This window comes from Stegastes partitus, unplaced genomic scaffold (genome assembly GCF_000690725.1).
Source record: "Stegastes partitus isolate 25-593 unplaced genomic scaffold, Stegastes_partitus-1.0.2 Scaffold79, whole genome shotgun sequence".
NCBI lineage: Eukaryota > Metazoa > Chordata > Actinopteri > Pomacentridae > Stegastes > Stegastes partitus.
Genome location: NW_007577810.1, coordinates 70,737 through 83,840, shown reverse-complemented (window position 1 = coordinate 83,840; position 13,104 = coordinate 70,737). Strand labels below are relative to the sequence as shown.

Genomic DNA, 13,104 nt, shown 5'->3' with positions numbered 1-13,104 from the left:
ACCCCTTACGTACAATAGACTATGTCTTTAAAGTTTCACTAGAAAAAAAATTCAGTCAGCACCACAACTGTAAGGCCAGAATAAATAACATTGGGCTCTATGAATAAGAGACATTTGGAAGGAATAAGAGAAACTCATCCATCTCTCTGTCCTCTACATTAAGCCACAGGGAGATTTAAAAAGTCCAGCACAAATTAAAAATATTTTTAACATCAGACTGCTTATTTACAACTATTAATGACACTTATGTCATTGAACGTTTTCTAAAAATACGGCCTGGTCCTTGTACCAGGACCGCCAAGGTTCAAAGGGTTAACTGCAAACTACACACGCCATCGCCGGCGCACTGTGGCAGAAGTCGCAAATCTGTTAATACAACACATGTGACCGAAGGAATTCATAACAATTGTATAGACCTTAAATAAATGTTGTTTTAACATGACATAACAATGCGATTAAAAATATCACCAGTTTTTACAATCACATCAGCTGCTTATCAAGTAATAAGATTTCTTTCTCCAGCTTCCTCATCTTAAGTGCTCTGTATGCCATCTCCTGGTCCCGGTTCTCGATCTCCTTTTTGAGGTAGCAGCAGTAAAGGGCCTTTACATCGTCCGTCTGCCTCTGTGAAGGAAATTCAACAACACATGTGCTCTTACTGTTCTTATTATTTTGTCATTTCTGTATCCCAGTGCTGAAACATAAACCTTACCTCTGCACTTCTGCCACCAGCTGTAGCACCGACTGAGTTGGCCCTCTCCTGGAAGCTGCTAATGTGCACATCCTGCAACAAACAATTAGGTCAATATGTCGAGCATTCCAAGGCGAATGCTTGAAAACATGCAGGCGCTTACCCCTTCAAAATGATCGTCACTAACATCTGTTTCGTCACTGCTCAGGCTCTCCGGTTCAGTCTTTGCTATAGGCAGCAGGAGGACAGGATGACCCGACACTGCGGTGGTGGTGGTGGTACAAATGTTAATTAAAGCTTTCGGCTAAATTCCAAAGGGGCTTTTATGAAGGATGAACTCCACCTACCACTCATAAACGAGTTGTCGGATACAGTTATTGGGTCGATACAGGCAGCTCCGGGAAGGACCTCCACTTTGAGCCTGCTGTCTTTGTGGTGCAGTACATCCTCCTCAGCAGAAGTCAGGGACGGGGTTGCCGATCCCTCCTCGTTCCTGATCACCTCTGCCCTTCTTCTTTTGGCTACTCGGGGACAGATTTAAAAAGTAAAGGCTCTAAAATAAAAAACAGCCTCAGAGTACAAAAATTTGCCTGTACAAAAGCATACCATTTTAAAATATTTTCATTTTTGTGTATTTGGGGTCACTTTACAAAAAGTCATCCGAGTTCAGGCTAAAAGAATGACGTTTAGGGTGTTTGTACTGCTGTCAAATGTCAAAACAGGTCAAATTTGATCCTAAACTGTAAGGGTTAAATTTCCAGTGTTGAGTAGTTTATTTATGATGATGCATTCTGATGTTTTGCATAGTCAACATACATTCAAATACAATGGGTTCAAAAAAGTACAGTATTTGCTGTTGAAATGTAATGAAGCAACAGTGGACACCTGCAAAAAAAATACATATTACATATACATTTAACTAAAGCAAAAGTTAATCAAAATCGCACCTAAATGCATTAAATTATTTGCAATCACAAGGATACCTGTTTGCACTATGTTCTTGTGCTTGACTTTCACTTGCTGCCAGGTCCTTTTGTAGCCGCTGTCCGACACCCTGTGAACCATGAAAAATATGATTGTGTCAGGACAGTTGACGTGTACTGAATAATAGGGCTGCAACTCACAATTATTTTCATTGTTGATTAATCTGTCGATTCATTTCTCCAGAAACTCACTTGTTTGATCTTTAAAATGTCAGAAATGGTGAAAAATGTCATTCACTTTTTTTTTTTTTTCCAAAGCCCATGACAATGTCCTCAAATGTGTTGTTCTGTCGACTGCTCAAAGACATTCAGTTTACTGTCACAGATTAGGAAAGAAACCAAAATATATTTATGTTTAAGAAGCTGCAATCTGCAATTTTTGACTTTTTTTGTCCTTCAAAAATTCTTCAAACAATTTAGCAATGTTTATTAAAATAGTTGGGAAATAATGTGTCAGTGTACAATCAGCTAATAAACCTGTGTAGCTCTTACGCATTTATTTGATCAGCAATTCTCTGCCAGGCTTCTTCTCTCAGTTTGGAGGCACTGGTGGTGTTGGATTTGGCTGTCAGTATCTCTCTCTCCTCTTCATACAACTTCAGTATGAGTTCTTGCTCTTTGGAGCTGAAAAAATGCGCCCTCTCCTGTTTCCTCATCATCGGGAAATCTATAGAAGCACAGTAAATTGACTGTAAATGTACACTTATGAGAGCAAAACATGACTGATGGTTGCTGTTTGTGCATATTATTCTGAGGTTCTGAACAAGATCTCCTCACCTCTGTCTGTGTTCATTGATTGTGATCCTGGTCTCGGCGTGCGACTGATCTCCCCTTGCAGGCGGAGCGGGTGCGCGCAGTTATCCGAGATGTTTCAATGCTAGATTTAGTAATCAAATCGTAACCCGCGGTCGCAAAACGGAGGAAAACCGAGCTAAACCGATGCGACCGTTTGTTGCGCCGCGTCTCACATTATCAATAACAGTCCGAGCGACGGAAACGGGCAGGAGATAACCGGTGTAATGAAGCAGTATATCAGCAAGCTTTGTTAACCCTGGATTTTCTAATTCGGCTTAAGGCGCGTTCACGTGGAAGAGGTGGAGTCTGTAACAAAGAGCGAGTCACGTGGGACAAAGCTTCCTATCGAATAACGTTAATGATTACGTGCAGATTTAATTGATATTTAGATAACTGAAGTTCCCAGCTGCAGCATTAATGTGTAATTCACTGAAGTCAGACAACATGGAGGCTGAAGCTCAAGTTTGTCTTCGTGACCTGCAGTTTCCACTTAGGGTGAAAAGCTTGAGGCATTCAGGTTCACCTTTCAGCCAACCAACCCTCTTCTCAGAAGCCATTTGGAAGAGAACTAGCAGGTAGACACAGGTGCAACTTATCAGATTAACTAAGGCTTTGTGCTTAAATATGACAGAACCTTCCATTTTTATCAATAATGCCTATTTACCTTCTATTTCATGTCAAAATGGCTGCTAGGAGAAAGATCTGTGAATGCTAGTGCTGCCAAAGTGTGATCATCCGCAGTGGTATTGCCCACTTTATATACATTTACAGCTGATTTTATTTGGATCAGTCATAACATGCAAATACACAAGACTTTATGTCTTTGTGAAACTTTAGATGACTATAGGCAATACCATAGTATTGTATTGTTTCATTTGTGTTTGGTGTGTCTAATAGCCTTTGTAGACTGTAATCAACATGATTTTTGCATGCGTTTTGTATGTAAAATAAAGATCTCTTTCGCAATTTGCAATTATCCTGTGGCCTATGATCTTTACAATATAACTCTCACAAATGGAATCAAGTCATTTTGATGCATTTCTGTCAGTGTAGGGCTGAAATCTCTTTCTGGCAAATGGAAAACTGCAGTGTATTTCAACCAGTAAAAAAAAAAACAACATATGGTTTAGGTACAAAGCAGGTTCAATAATGCAAAGACATAAGGATAGCTGTTCCCAATGGAGAACAATAACTTTTGGCATAACTCAAGGTTGATATTCTTCATGGCCAAGACACCATTTTTTCAAGGTGTGGCCCACTGCCACATTTTCATCAGGTCAAATAGTCTTTCCTAAATTTGAATGGGTATAATACATGGCAGTGAAGTTTTTTGTTTTTTTTTCCGAAAAAATGATAGCTTGACTTGTTGCAGCTGGAAAAGCTCAGGCGTTAACAATATGAATATGACTATGAATTTTGAATGGAGCAGTTATCATTGATGTCATTAGTACTGCTTGTACATTTTGGACTATGACTAGTATGTCAGACATGAAAAATCCTATTCGATGAATTTCTTTTTTTTTCTGCATAATGCTCATGAAGGATCGTGAGGCAAAGATTTTTGCAAATGTATCTGCTGTGTTGAGTTATGATTTGCCTCAACTAAATTCATTACGGTTTTAATTTAACATCTGGCCACTTCTTTCTCACCCTGACCTCAGTGGCCTTACATTGATGCTTCAGTGAGCAACATACTGGCTCATTACCTCTATACAGGTCAGGCACAGCTATGTTTGGAATTAGATTACTGGACACCATTTACTGACAATAAATACTAAACCTTAACAAGTGCAAAAAGGTGAATCAAGGGTGTGCATGAGCTAAACAGAAATTAAATCAGTGAAGGTGAATGTAAGATGAGATTACAAAGAGAAGCTGTTTACCGTTACACTACTTTATAGGACTTGCACACAGCAGACACTTCAATGAGCCACAGTAGGAAAAGCAAAGATAGGATAGTCAACATACACGATGATTAAGTTGTGTTAACTATCCCAATAAGCTGCAACAACTCAACTCAGATTGAAGCAGCTAAATTGAATTCAGTCATGATTAATTTTATTATTTATGCACATGCTTTTCCTACTGCGATATATTAAAATATCTTCCTACAAATAGGCCTGCTCCCTCAAAGTATAAATGAAAAAGTGGAGCCCAGATCACATGATGAACAAAGGAATCAAAACATGAATTGAGGTAATAATAGTTACTTTATTTATGTTAAGTTTAAGCTGACATTTTGTATAGTGGTCCAGAGAAAAGAAACTATTGGTTCGGGTGCCCCATATTGAGAGCACAGGGGTAAACGCAATAAAACTGAAGAGGGTAAACTGTAAATGGGAGTGTGGTCCTGTAACAAAGACTGAGGGAGGACTGGTCCTCGTGCCAGTTATGAGGTCTGGTAGGTTTACTAATGTTCCTCGTAGCCATCAGGAAGGGCATTCACATGTGGGTTGTGGAACAGGCTTTTGTTGCCATCTCCCCAGGGGAAACGCTGTAACAACAGAGAATAGAAAAAAAAAACAAAACATTATTAAGTCAAAAACAATGAAACAAAGTTCACATTTAAGGTGACTGGGTTATAAAGTCACACCTTGCTGCGAATGCGTAGGTGGGAGTAGGGGACAAACTCTGGCTGCTCATGGCTGTGATTCTGCTCTTTCAGGTACATGTTCAGCATGCAGACTGCAACACCAGGCAGGGCAACCACAAACGTGAGGATCTTCCATGTTTTAGCTGTGAAAAACATACAATAATTATTTAATAAACACACACCTATTTTTGAGAAAGTGCTCTTTAGACAAACATGATACAAACTTAAGGTAAAAGAAATGTCAATAAATTACATGTAGGAATATTGGATCAGATCACTTAGTCTGGAAACTGTATGACATTTCCCAATGTGCTCTTTAGGAGAAATAAATCATCAAATACAGCCAGCACATATTATGCACAGTTCAAAAGACAAAAACTAAGATTTGTTACCCAGTACCACTACAACGCCTTCTAAAGAGCCCCACTTAAGCCACGTTAAGTCATTTTGTAGGGCTGCAACTAACGGTTTTCATTGTCTATTAAGTGATTACTTGCCTGGTTTATGAAATGTAAGGAAATGGTAAAAACTGCTTTCCAAAGGCCAAGACCGTGTGCTAAAATGTCTTGATTAGTCCAACACCTAAAGATACTCCCTTTACTGCCATAAAAGAGAACCGAGGACAGAAAATATTCCCATTTAAAATGTTAATGTAATTTGTTACTAACTACTAAGACAAATTAATCAACAATAAAAAATAAAAATAATAATAAGGTGTATATTTTAATAGCCGACAACTAACTGCAGATGTACTGTCCTGGCCTGGTCTGCTGTCACTCAAGGTGACTTTTAAAAAAAAGAAGAAGAAAAAAAAAGACTTTTGATCTTTTGTAAGACATTATTTCACTTGTTTTATTTTATTAGTTCAACAAATAGTTTGAGTACTTTCCAGTGGTCTCACAAATCCCCTTTTCTATTAACTTCCACTAATCTTTTTTTTCTCAAATGTATTCTCAAAATGAGCAGAGAAGTAAAAACTGTACAAGAAAATGAAAGTATCTTGCATCTACACATTTATCCATCACATGGTATTTTCATTTATTTCTACTTTGCACAAGTAACTTCTAAGCTACCCTTTCCACTCATTGCTCATATCTTCATGTCTGACCTCTGTGCCCTAACTGCTGCTCTTCCTTGCTGTGTGAACATTTTGTTTTGCTGGAGTTGGGACATGATTATTACCAGGTGTATGGTTGCAAATGTACATTGACCTGAGATGAGACTCTGTGGCTATTTAGCGTGTTGTTCGTGGCTACTGCTTCATTTTAACCTACAGGAAACAGACTTAACCAAATTCGAAAGGAGTCGAGGCCTTGTGAACGGCTGATTTAATGCTATAATGAGACCACAGGCTGAAATAACTCGGCCAGAAAGCTGACGTTTCGGACACAGTCTTCTTACTGCCCGCTCAAGGATGTAAAGCTAATGCTAAAACAGCTAACACCAACCCAGCAAGGTCACTGTCACAACATAGCGGCTTATCCTGAAGATGAATTACATTAAATATAACCAGAGAGGCGCTGTGAAGTGTTACAGTCACCTTGCTCGCCGTGTCCCGCAGCAGCAGCAGACATCTGACGCCGGGTCTGGGTCAAAGAAGACCTCAGCAGCGTCTGAGAGATTCGTCCGAGAGCCGCCATTTTCCTTCTGAGAGCCGCGGTGCCGGAAGCAGTTTGTATCGTAGAGGAGTCACGTGGCTAATTGTACTGCTCCACTGCGACACCGAACGGCGACAGACGGAACTGCAGCGAGTCAGAGCAGAGCTGTCGGGAAACATTATTAAAACGGAAAGTAGGAACTTATTAGGTGCTGTGAACTTTGCACTTTTTCATTTAATTAGCACTTGATGTTGTAACATTCTAGAATCTTGGCGTATGACGACATTCTAGATTCTTGGTTTAGGACGACATGCTAGAATCTTAATGTATGACGACATTCTACAATCTTGATGATGAAAGTTATTATTTATAATGACATTCCAGAATGCTACATTCTAGAATCTTGGTGAATGATGGCATTCTAGAATTGTTGTGTATGATGCCATTCATGATGACATTCTAGAATCTTTCCATGCTAGAATCTTTGCTATGACATTCTAGAATGCTGGTGTATGATGACATTCTAGAATTTTGGTGTATGATGTCATTTATGACAAGTTCTTAAATATTTTTAATAATCTAGGATCTTGGCGTATGATGACATTCAAGAACCTTGGTGTATGACAGCATTCTAGAATATTGGTGTATATGTCATTTATGATGACTTTCTAGAAATGTGACAATGTTCTAAAATCCTGCAACATTCTAGAATCTTGAAGTATGACGACATGCTAGAATTTTGGTTTATGACGACATTCTAGAATCTTGGTGTATGATGACATTCTAGACCTATTCCCCCTGGTAACCAACTCTGTTATTTTTTTGTTATTTGTTTTTATTAAAACAGAAAACTAAAGCTATGAGTCTGGCTTGATACCTGCAGATGTAAAAATGGGGTGAGAGAATATTTAACTTTCATTTAATTTATGCACACTTTAGGAATCACATTTTTTCCAGTTTTGAATATTGCTGTCATATGTATGTTAATTATTTCACTATATAAAAAATCACATTTAACCAGAAAAGAGCTTGAAGCTGTTACCTTGTACGTGAACATATCTGCAACTGCGGATCGGCCTTGAACGCAGCTTGACAGCATTAAATATTAATTTTTTTCCCTGAGTATCGTTTTTCAGGTAAACATGACCTTTCAGACTGAACCTCTTCTTTACCAATAAAATTGGCACTTTGTATAGACTTGTTTGGTGTACTTGCTTGAGGTCTGAGGTGGGTTTAAGGCAGTTCTTTGATTTATTTGTAATAGCCTGCACAGGCTGAGAGGATAAATTCCTGAAAGACCGAACTGAGGGATGAATAATCCCATGAGCCTACAGTCCTGCAGTCAGGAAGTGCTGCTGAAAATCACGTAAGTTAAGTTAGAGTTTGTTGTTTGTTTGTTTCTTTCTGCAGATTGAGCAACTTCAGACAGTATTAGATCTGACAAGGCAGGTAGGAGTCAATGCTGCGGAAATTCTCTTTTTTCTCTATTACAAATAGTACCTGACCTCTTTCTCTCTCTCTCAGTGTTCACTTGAGTTCATTAGATAGGCCTACTGGCATGTATTAATCAGTATATAGCAAGGTGACTACACACCAACTTAAGAGAAATATGTTAAAGGTCAAATAGTAAATATTTGCTGTTGACATGTGAACAGTGTATGCGAGAACGAGTTATTGGGATAATGTGAACTTATTTATACACTTTATGCATGACAAAAAGTGCGTACAGTATGGTTCATTGACATTTTGGTGTTCACTAAAGCACAGATTTTTGCCTTTGCCTTTAAAACAAAGCATTGTTTACTTTTGACACTTGTTGCTGTAAATGTATAGTTGTGACCATTTAACCCTAAAACGTTTCCTCTTTCTGTGTTTGTAAAGACCTCAGGAATGATACAAAGCATAGAAGAAACGCTGAGCATGTCGGCAGAATGTTTTGTGTGATAAATATGTTTCTGTCTTGTTAATCATCTCCTCGTTGCCACACAGATCCAGCAGCCACTCCTGCTGTCAAACCAGCTGAGATCCAGCAATGCCTCTGTTCCGGGCCTTGGATGAACGTGGTGGGACGAAGGCTCGGCCCAGCCGGAGGGGGAGGGTGAAGAATAAAGTCTGGATGGGGAGCTGCTTGAAGACGGATGAAGACGGCTCCGTCCTTTCGTTGACTCGCCTGTGCCTGCTCAACCTTGCTGACAACATGAAGGATGTGTGGGTGAAAGACTACGCTGACAACTACATGGACCAGTATTCATTCAGATACATCATGGGGCCTTTCAACCTACTGCGTGAGTTTGTCAGGGTTTAATCAACTAGATAAGTACAGAATAAGTCAGAATCACCTTTTACCCAAGTCTTACAGGTAACATGTCAGGTAGCCATGTGAACTTGAGCCAGTACTCCCAATATACTGATTCACTGTATCAGCAAAAAGCCAGACATTAAATAGAATGTCTGTAACAGGAAGTGACCAATTTTAGGCTTCAGAGGTTTTTTTTTTTTTAAACCTCCTTATGTGCGTTCCCATATGTTATTTTTACACCTTTCCTTTATCTTTTTTATTTAAGATTAAGTGAGTTGATTCTGTCAATTCCTGTTGCAGAATCTTCTCATCTCTTCCCTTTATTGACTTTTTTCCTCTGCCTGTAGCTTGCGAGCTTGTCGAGGAGCTGACGTGCCTGCTGAGCACCAGAAAGCAGTTGTCCCGGGCGGCTCTCCACCTCCTGCTGGTCCCGCAGCTCCGAGGCCTGTCTCTAGAGCAGTGTCCTGGTTTGGTCACTTCAGCCCTCTGTGGCCACATTGCTGCACGGTGCCAGGTTAGATCAAAACACCAAACCTCTGTCCTCTGCTGTTCATATTTTTGTGTGTCTTTTTATTCATGTGTAATTGAAGTAGTTGCATTTACACTTGGTTGCATAATAGCATTACACTTTTCTTCCCCCCACATCCCCATTTCCCTCATATTTTCCCCTTATGATGGGCACAACATAAGTAATTATTCATAATGCACACACACACACACACACAAAACTCTTTTTTAAAAAAGCCCTGTCCAAGTTGTGAGTTTTCATATAATGTACAGTATATAAAAGGTTGCAAAGACACTCAGATTTTACTGGAAGAGCCATACCCTACACTCAGAGGTTTCTTTTGCTGAAAGATACTTCAAAACTTAATCTGACAATAAATGACTGTCGTATATTATTAGCTGGCCTTACAGCTGCCAAAAGATGATGGTATGCGGCTGCAAATCAGAGCAGTCTCTGACTGTAAGGGAATGGCTCCTCTTGTAGAGAGATAATTCAGTTAGAGTTCTCTGCCAGCCGAATTCATGGAGCAAAAATGTTGCTGGTTCAATTTATTAACCAAAATTGATACCTGATCATAATGCAGTTTAAATAATGATGTAACACCTGATTTTCTTTTTTTCCCCCTCAAATTTTGTGACTCTGAAAAAGTATTTAAAAAATAAATTAAAAAAGTATAACACTTAACTATATGTATTCTGTAAACATACTCTCTGTACTGTACATAGCTATTATGTATATATTGCTATTTCTGCAGATGTCATTGGCGGAGGAAATTCGCGCCTACTTTGTACCACTACTGTACATTATACTGTTCTTATTTATACCAGCATTTAAAATCCAAACCCCTTCTTCTCATGTTTATCAACATATCCCTTAATTTGTTATGCATTCCTGTGTTAATAGCTAGAATACTAGCGCTATGTATGTAGGCTACATTTTAGGGACTTTATTTCTTCATACCATAAGCTACATAGAATTCAAAAATTCCCAAAATAAAAACTTAAATATGTGGTTGTTACCCTGGGTTTGCACTGCAAACTCAATGTAATTGTTACTTCAGAAAGTAGACAAGTTCTTGGCATTATTAATTAAGGATGTGATGAACCCAGTAGAATCTGTTCCTTTTCCCTTGATATTCTTTGTAAAATCTCTGTTTTTGTCTCTTTGTCTTGTTTCTTGCGATGATTGATTTGTATTTAGCTGTTACAATATGTGAATTCCCCCAGTGAGGAATCAATAAAGTTTATCTTATCTCATCTTTCCTTACCTGTGTGTCTCAGGGTCTGTGGAGTCTGGACCTGTCCGGAGCCCAGCAGCTACCTTCGAAGGTTCTTTCTGAAACCCTCCACAGTCTCCCGGCTCTGCGCTCGCTCTCCCTGGCTGGCATGCCTTGTGACAAATGTGTAATCAGGACAATTGCTCGCTGCTGCCGTTTGTTGCGACATCTCGATGTTTCCCGCTGTCATTTGCTTTCCCCAGCAGCTCTGCTTCCTCTTGGAGGTGGAGCTTTCTGCTCATCCACCGGCAGTTCCTCTCCAACCCTACCTCCTCTTCCCCTCTGCAGTCTGCTGGCTCTGGATATTGGGTTTGGGGAACAGGAGGAAGACTCTGTGGCAGCAGCAGCCTACCTCCTCCTCTCCCTGACTTTCCTGCAAAGACTGGCCATGGAGGGCCTCGGACAGGCCTGCTGTCTCATCGAGTGCAGAGACTTCGGCCGGACGGATGAGTTTACTAACAGGGAAGGAGTTCACGGGCTGGAGGAGGTGTGGAAGGATAGGAGAAATGAGCAGGGCAGTGAGAGTTGGAGGAAGAAGAGGGAAAGAGCAGCAGCAGTTACAGAAGAGGAGGATGAAGAAGAGAAGGAGGAGAGGATGTTATGGGAGGAATACACTAGTGAGACTGAAGAAGATACAAGTAGAGACGAAGGGCCATCTTGTTCTCAGAACCGAACAGAGGAGGAAAAAAAGAGAGTTTTGCCACAGTCGGGCCTGATCCTGCAGCTGAAGGATGTTAAAGGCATAAATTGTGACTGTCTGGACAGTTTAGGCAAACTATGTCCGGGAATCTGTTCCATATCTGTAAACATTGATAATTATGAAGATGCTCAAGATAGAAGTCTGGGGTCTCTGTTAGCTGCAGGTCTGCAGACCTGGTCAGACCAGCTGCGGATCTTCTCAGTACAATTTCCAGGCCTTCTGGTGGATCTTCTTCCTGCTTTGCAGGTTGCAGGCTCCTCCCTGGTCTCTCTCACTGTGGAGGGGGTGAGAACAAGCCCCCACAGCCCACTACTGGAGGTCATCAGGGCTTGTCCTAGACTCAAAGAGCTATTCATCTCCGCTGAGCCTCCTACAACAGCACAGGAGGAGGAAGATGAGGAGGATCAACGGGATGATGGGGATCTTCCACAGTTGCCTAACCTCTGCTCTCTCACACTAAAGTAAGTCTACTGTTGAGCTACACTGGTTAATACACTACAAGCTGTTGACCGTTGTTTGGATTCCATAGCACTGACCTGCACAGTAATTTGTTCTTATTACAGATAGCACATGTAGCCAACCAGATGTGGTAGAAAGAAATACTCTGCTTGGAATGGAAAGCATGAGACCACACAGAAAAAATCTTACTGATTATTAATTTGATAACTGATTTTAAAATGTCAGCTTTATCTCTCAGGTTGCATCTACATCTTAAGGAACTGAATGACAAAATCACATAATTTGTAGTTGGTTTTAAATATTTTTTTTGCATGACCGACTGCATCCAGCTTCAGGTTCACTTGAGAAAACTCAAGCAATGTCTGAAAACCTGTAACAGGTCAGCGACAGTACAACTGGATGAATACAGCAGATTCAAACAACAGTAAAAGCCTGTGACAGTGATCCTCTTCATCTGTTGTGTGTTTCCCTGAAGTTTCTCCTATGAGCACAGCCGAATGAAGCCCACCATGTCCTGGATGTCCCTGAGGAAGGTGCTCAAGTGTCTCCTGACTGGTTCTCCTTTACTGGAGAAGCTGTCGCTGGTCTCCCTGCCATGCCCTCTGAACTGCATTTTACACGATGTGCTGCGTATAATGGACTTGCACGGTTTTGCAGATCCCACAGGCTCACCTCTTGTGCCACTCGGACGGGTGCGGCATGTTGACCTGCTGCGAACCGACGTGACGATGGCAACTGTGAAAGGTTTAATGCAGCGAAGTAAGAGACTCAAGTATGTTGATGTGAGTTACTGCTGGCAGATCAGTCAGCTTGAGTTGTCGAACTGCAAGATGTCCAGAAAAGTCCAAGTTGTGTGGGTTTAGTGACGAGATGACCAGCTTCCATCACAGGAGCCCCTGTTGAAGAGGATGAACAGTGCTTTAAATTACCCAAATAAAAACAGAGTGCAGTTTTTATATCATCAGTTGTACGAGCATCACAGCTTCTGTGACTAAAACTTTATATTGTTTTGTTATTTTTGTAGCAGAGATTGAGCAATAGATTTTTTGTACTGGACATCTTTAGTACTTCAATACGTCAGTGTCAATATAGAGTCGCTTTGAACATCATACTTGAGGGAATGTGAGATCCTTTGCGGTTGATAAGGTAGGTAAGATTAAATTTAAGGTTGATTTAATGGTTTTCTTTCACTAAATCAACTA

General features: G+C 40.3%; 3 protein-coding genes across 3 annotated transcripts; 1 reads left to right on the top strand and 2 right to left on the bottom strand.

The window, feature by feature from the left end:
- Window positions 1-480: 480 nt before the first annotated feature.
- On the bottom strand, window positions 481-2,712 carry LOC103353652 (uncharacterized). The gene is made up of 7 exons (XM_008276739.1): window positions 2,452-2,712; window positions 2,167-2,341; window positions 1,675-1,745; window positions 1,039-1,212; window positions 855-952; window positions 713-784; window positions 481-624 (listed from the first exon to the last, which is right to left on the bottom strand). The coding sequence occupies exons 1-7, from the start codon at window positions 2,465-2,467 to the stop codon at window positions 481-483; spliced, it is 750 nt and encodes a 249-aa protein (XP_008274961.1). The 5' UTR covers window positions 2,468-2,712.
- Window positions 2,713-4,660: 1,948 nt separating this feature from the next.
- cox6a1 (cytochrome c oxidase subunit 6A1) lies at window positions 4,661-10,823 on the bottom strand. The gene is made up of 4 exons (XM_008276666.1): window positions 10,735-10,823; window positions 6,603-6,825; window positions 5,063-5,205; window positions 4,661-4,963 (listed from the first exon to the last, which is right to left on the bottom strand). The coding sequence occupies exons 2-4, from the start codon at window positions 6,700-6,702 to the stop codon at window positions 4,880-4,882; spliced, it is 327 nt and encodes a 108-aa protein (XP_008274888.1). The 5' UTR covers window positions 6,703-6,825; window positions 10,735-10,823; the 3' UTR covers window positions 4,661-4,879.
- On the top strand, window positions 10,741-13,098 carry LOC103353615 (uncharacterized). Its single transcript, XM_008276667.1, has 2 exons — window positions 10,741-11,904; window positions 12,378-13,098. Exons 1-2 carry the CDS (start codon window positions 10,853-10,855, stop codon window positions 12,763-12,765), a joined length of 1,440 nt encoding a protein of 479 aa, XP_008274889.1. The 5' UTR covers window positions 10,741-10,852; the 3' UTR covers window positions 12,766-13,098.
- Window positions 13,099-13,104: the final 6 nt, after the last annotated feature.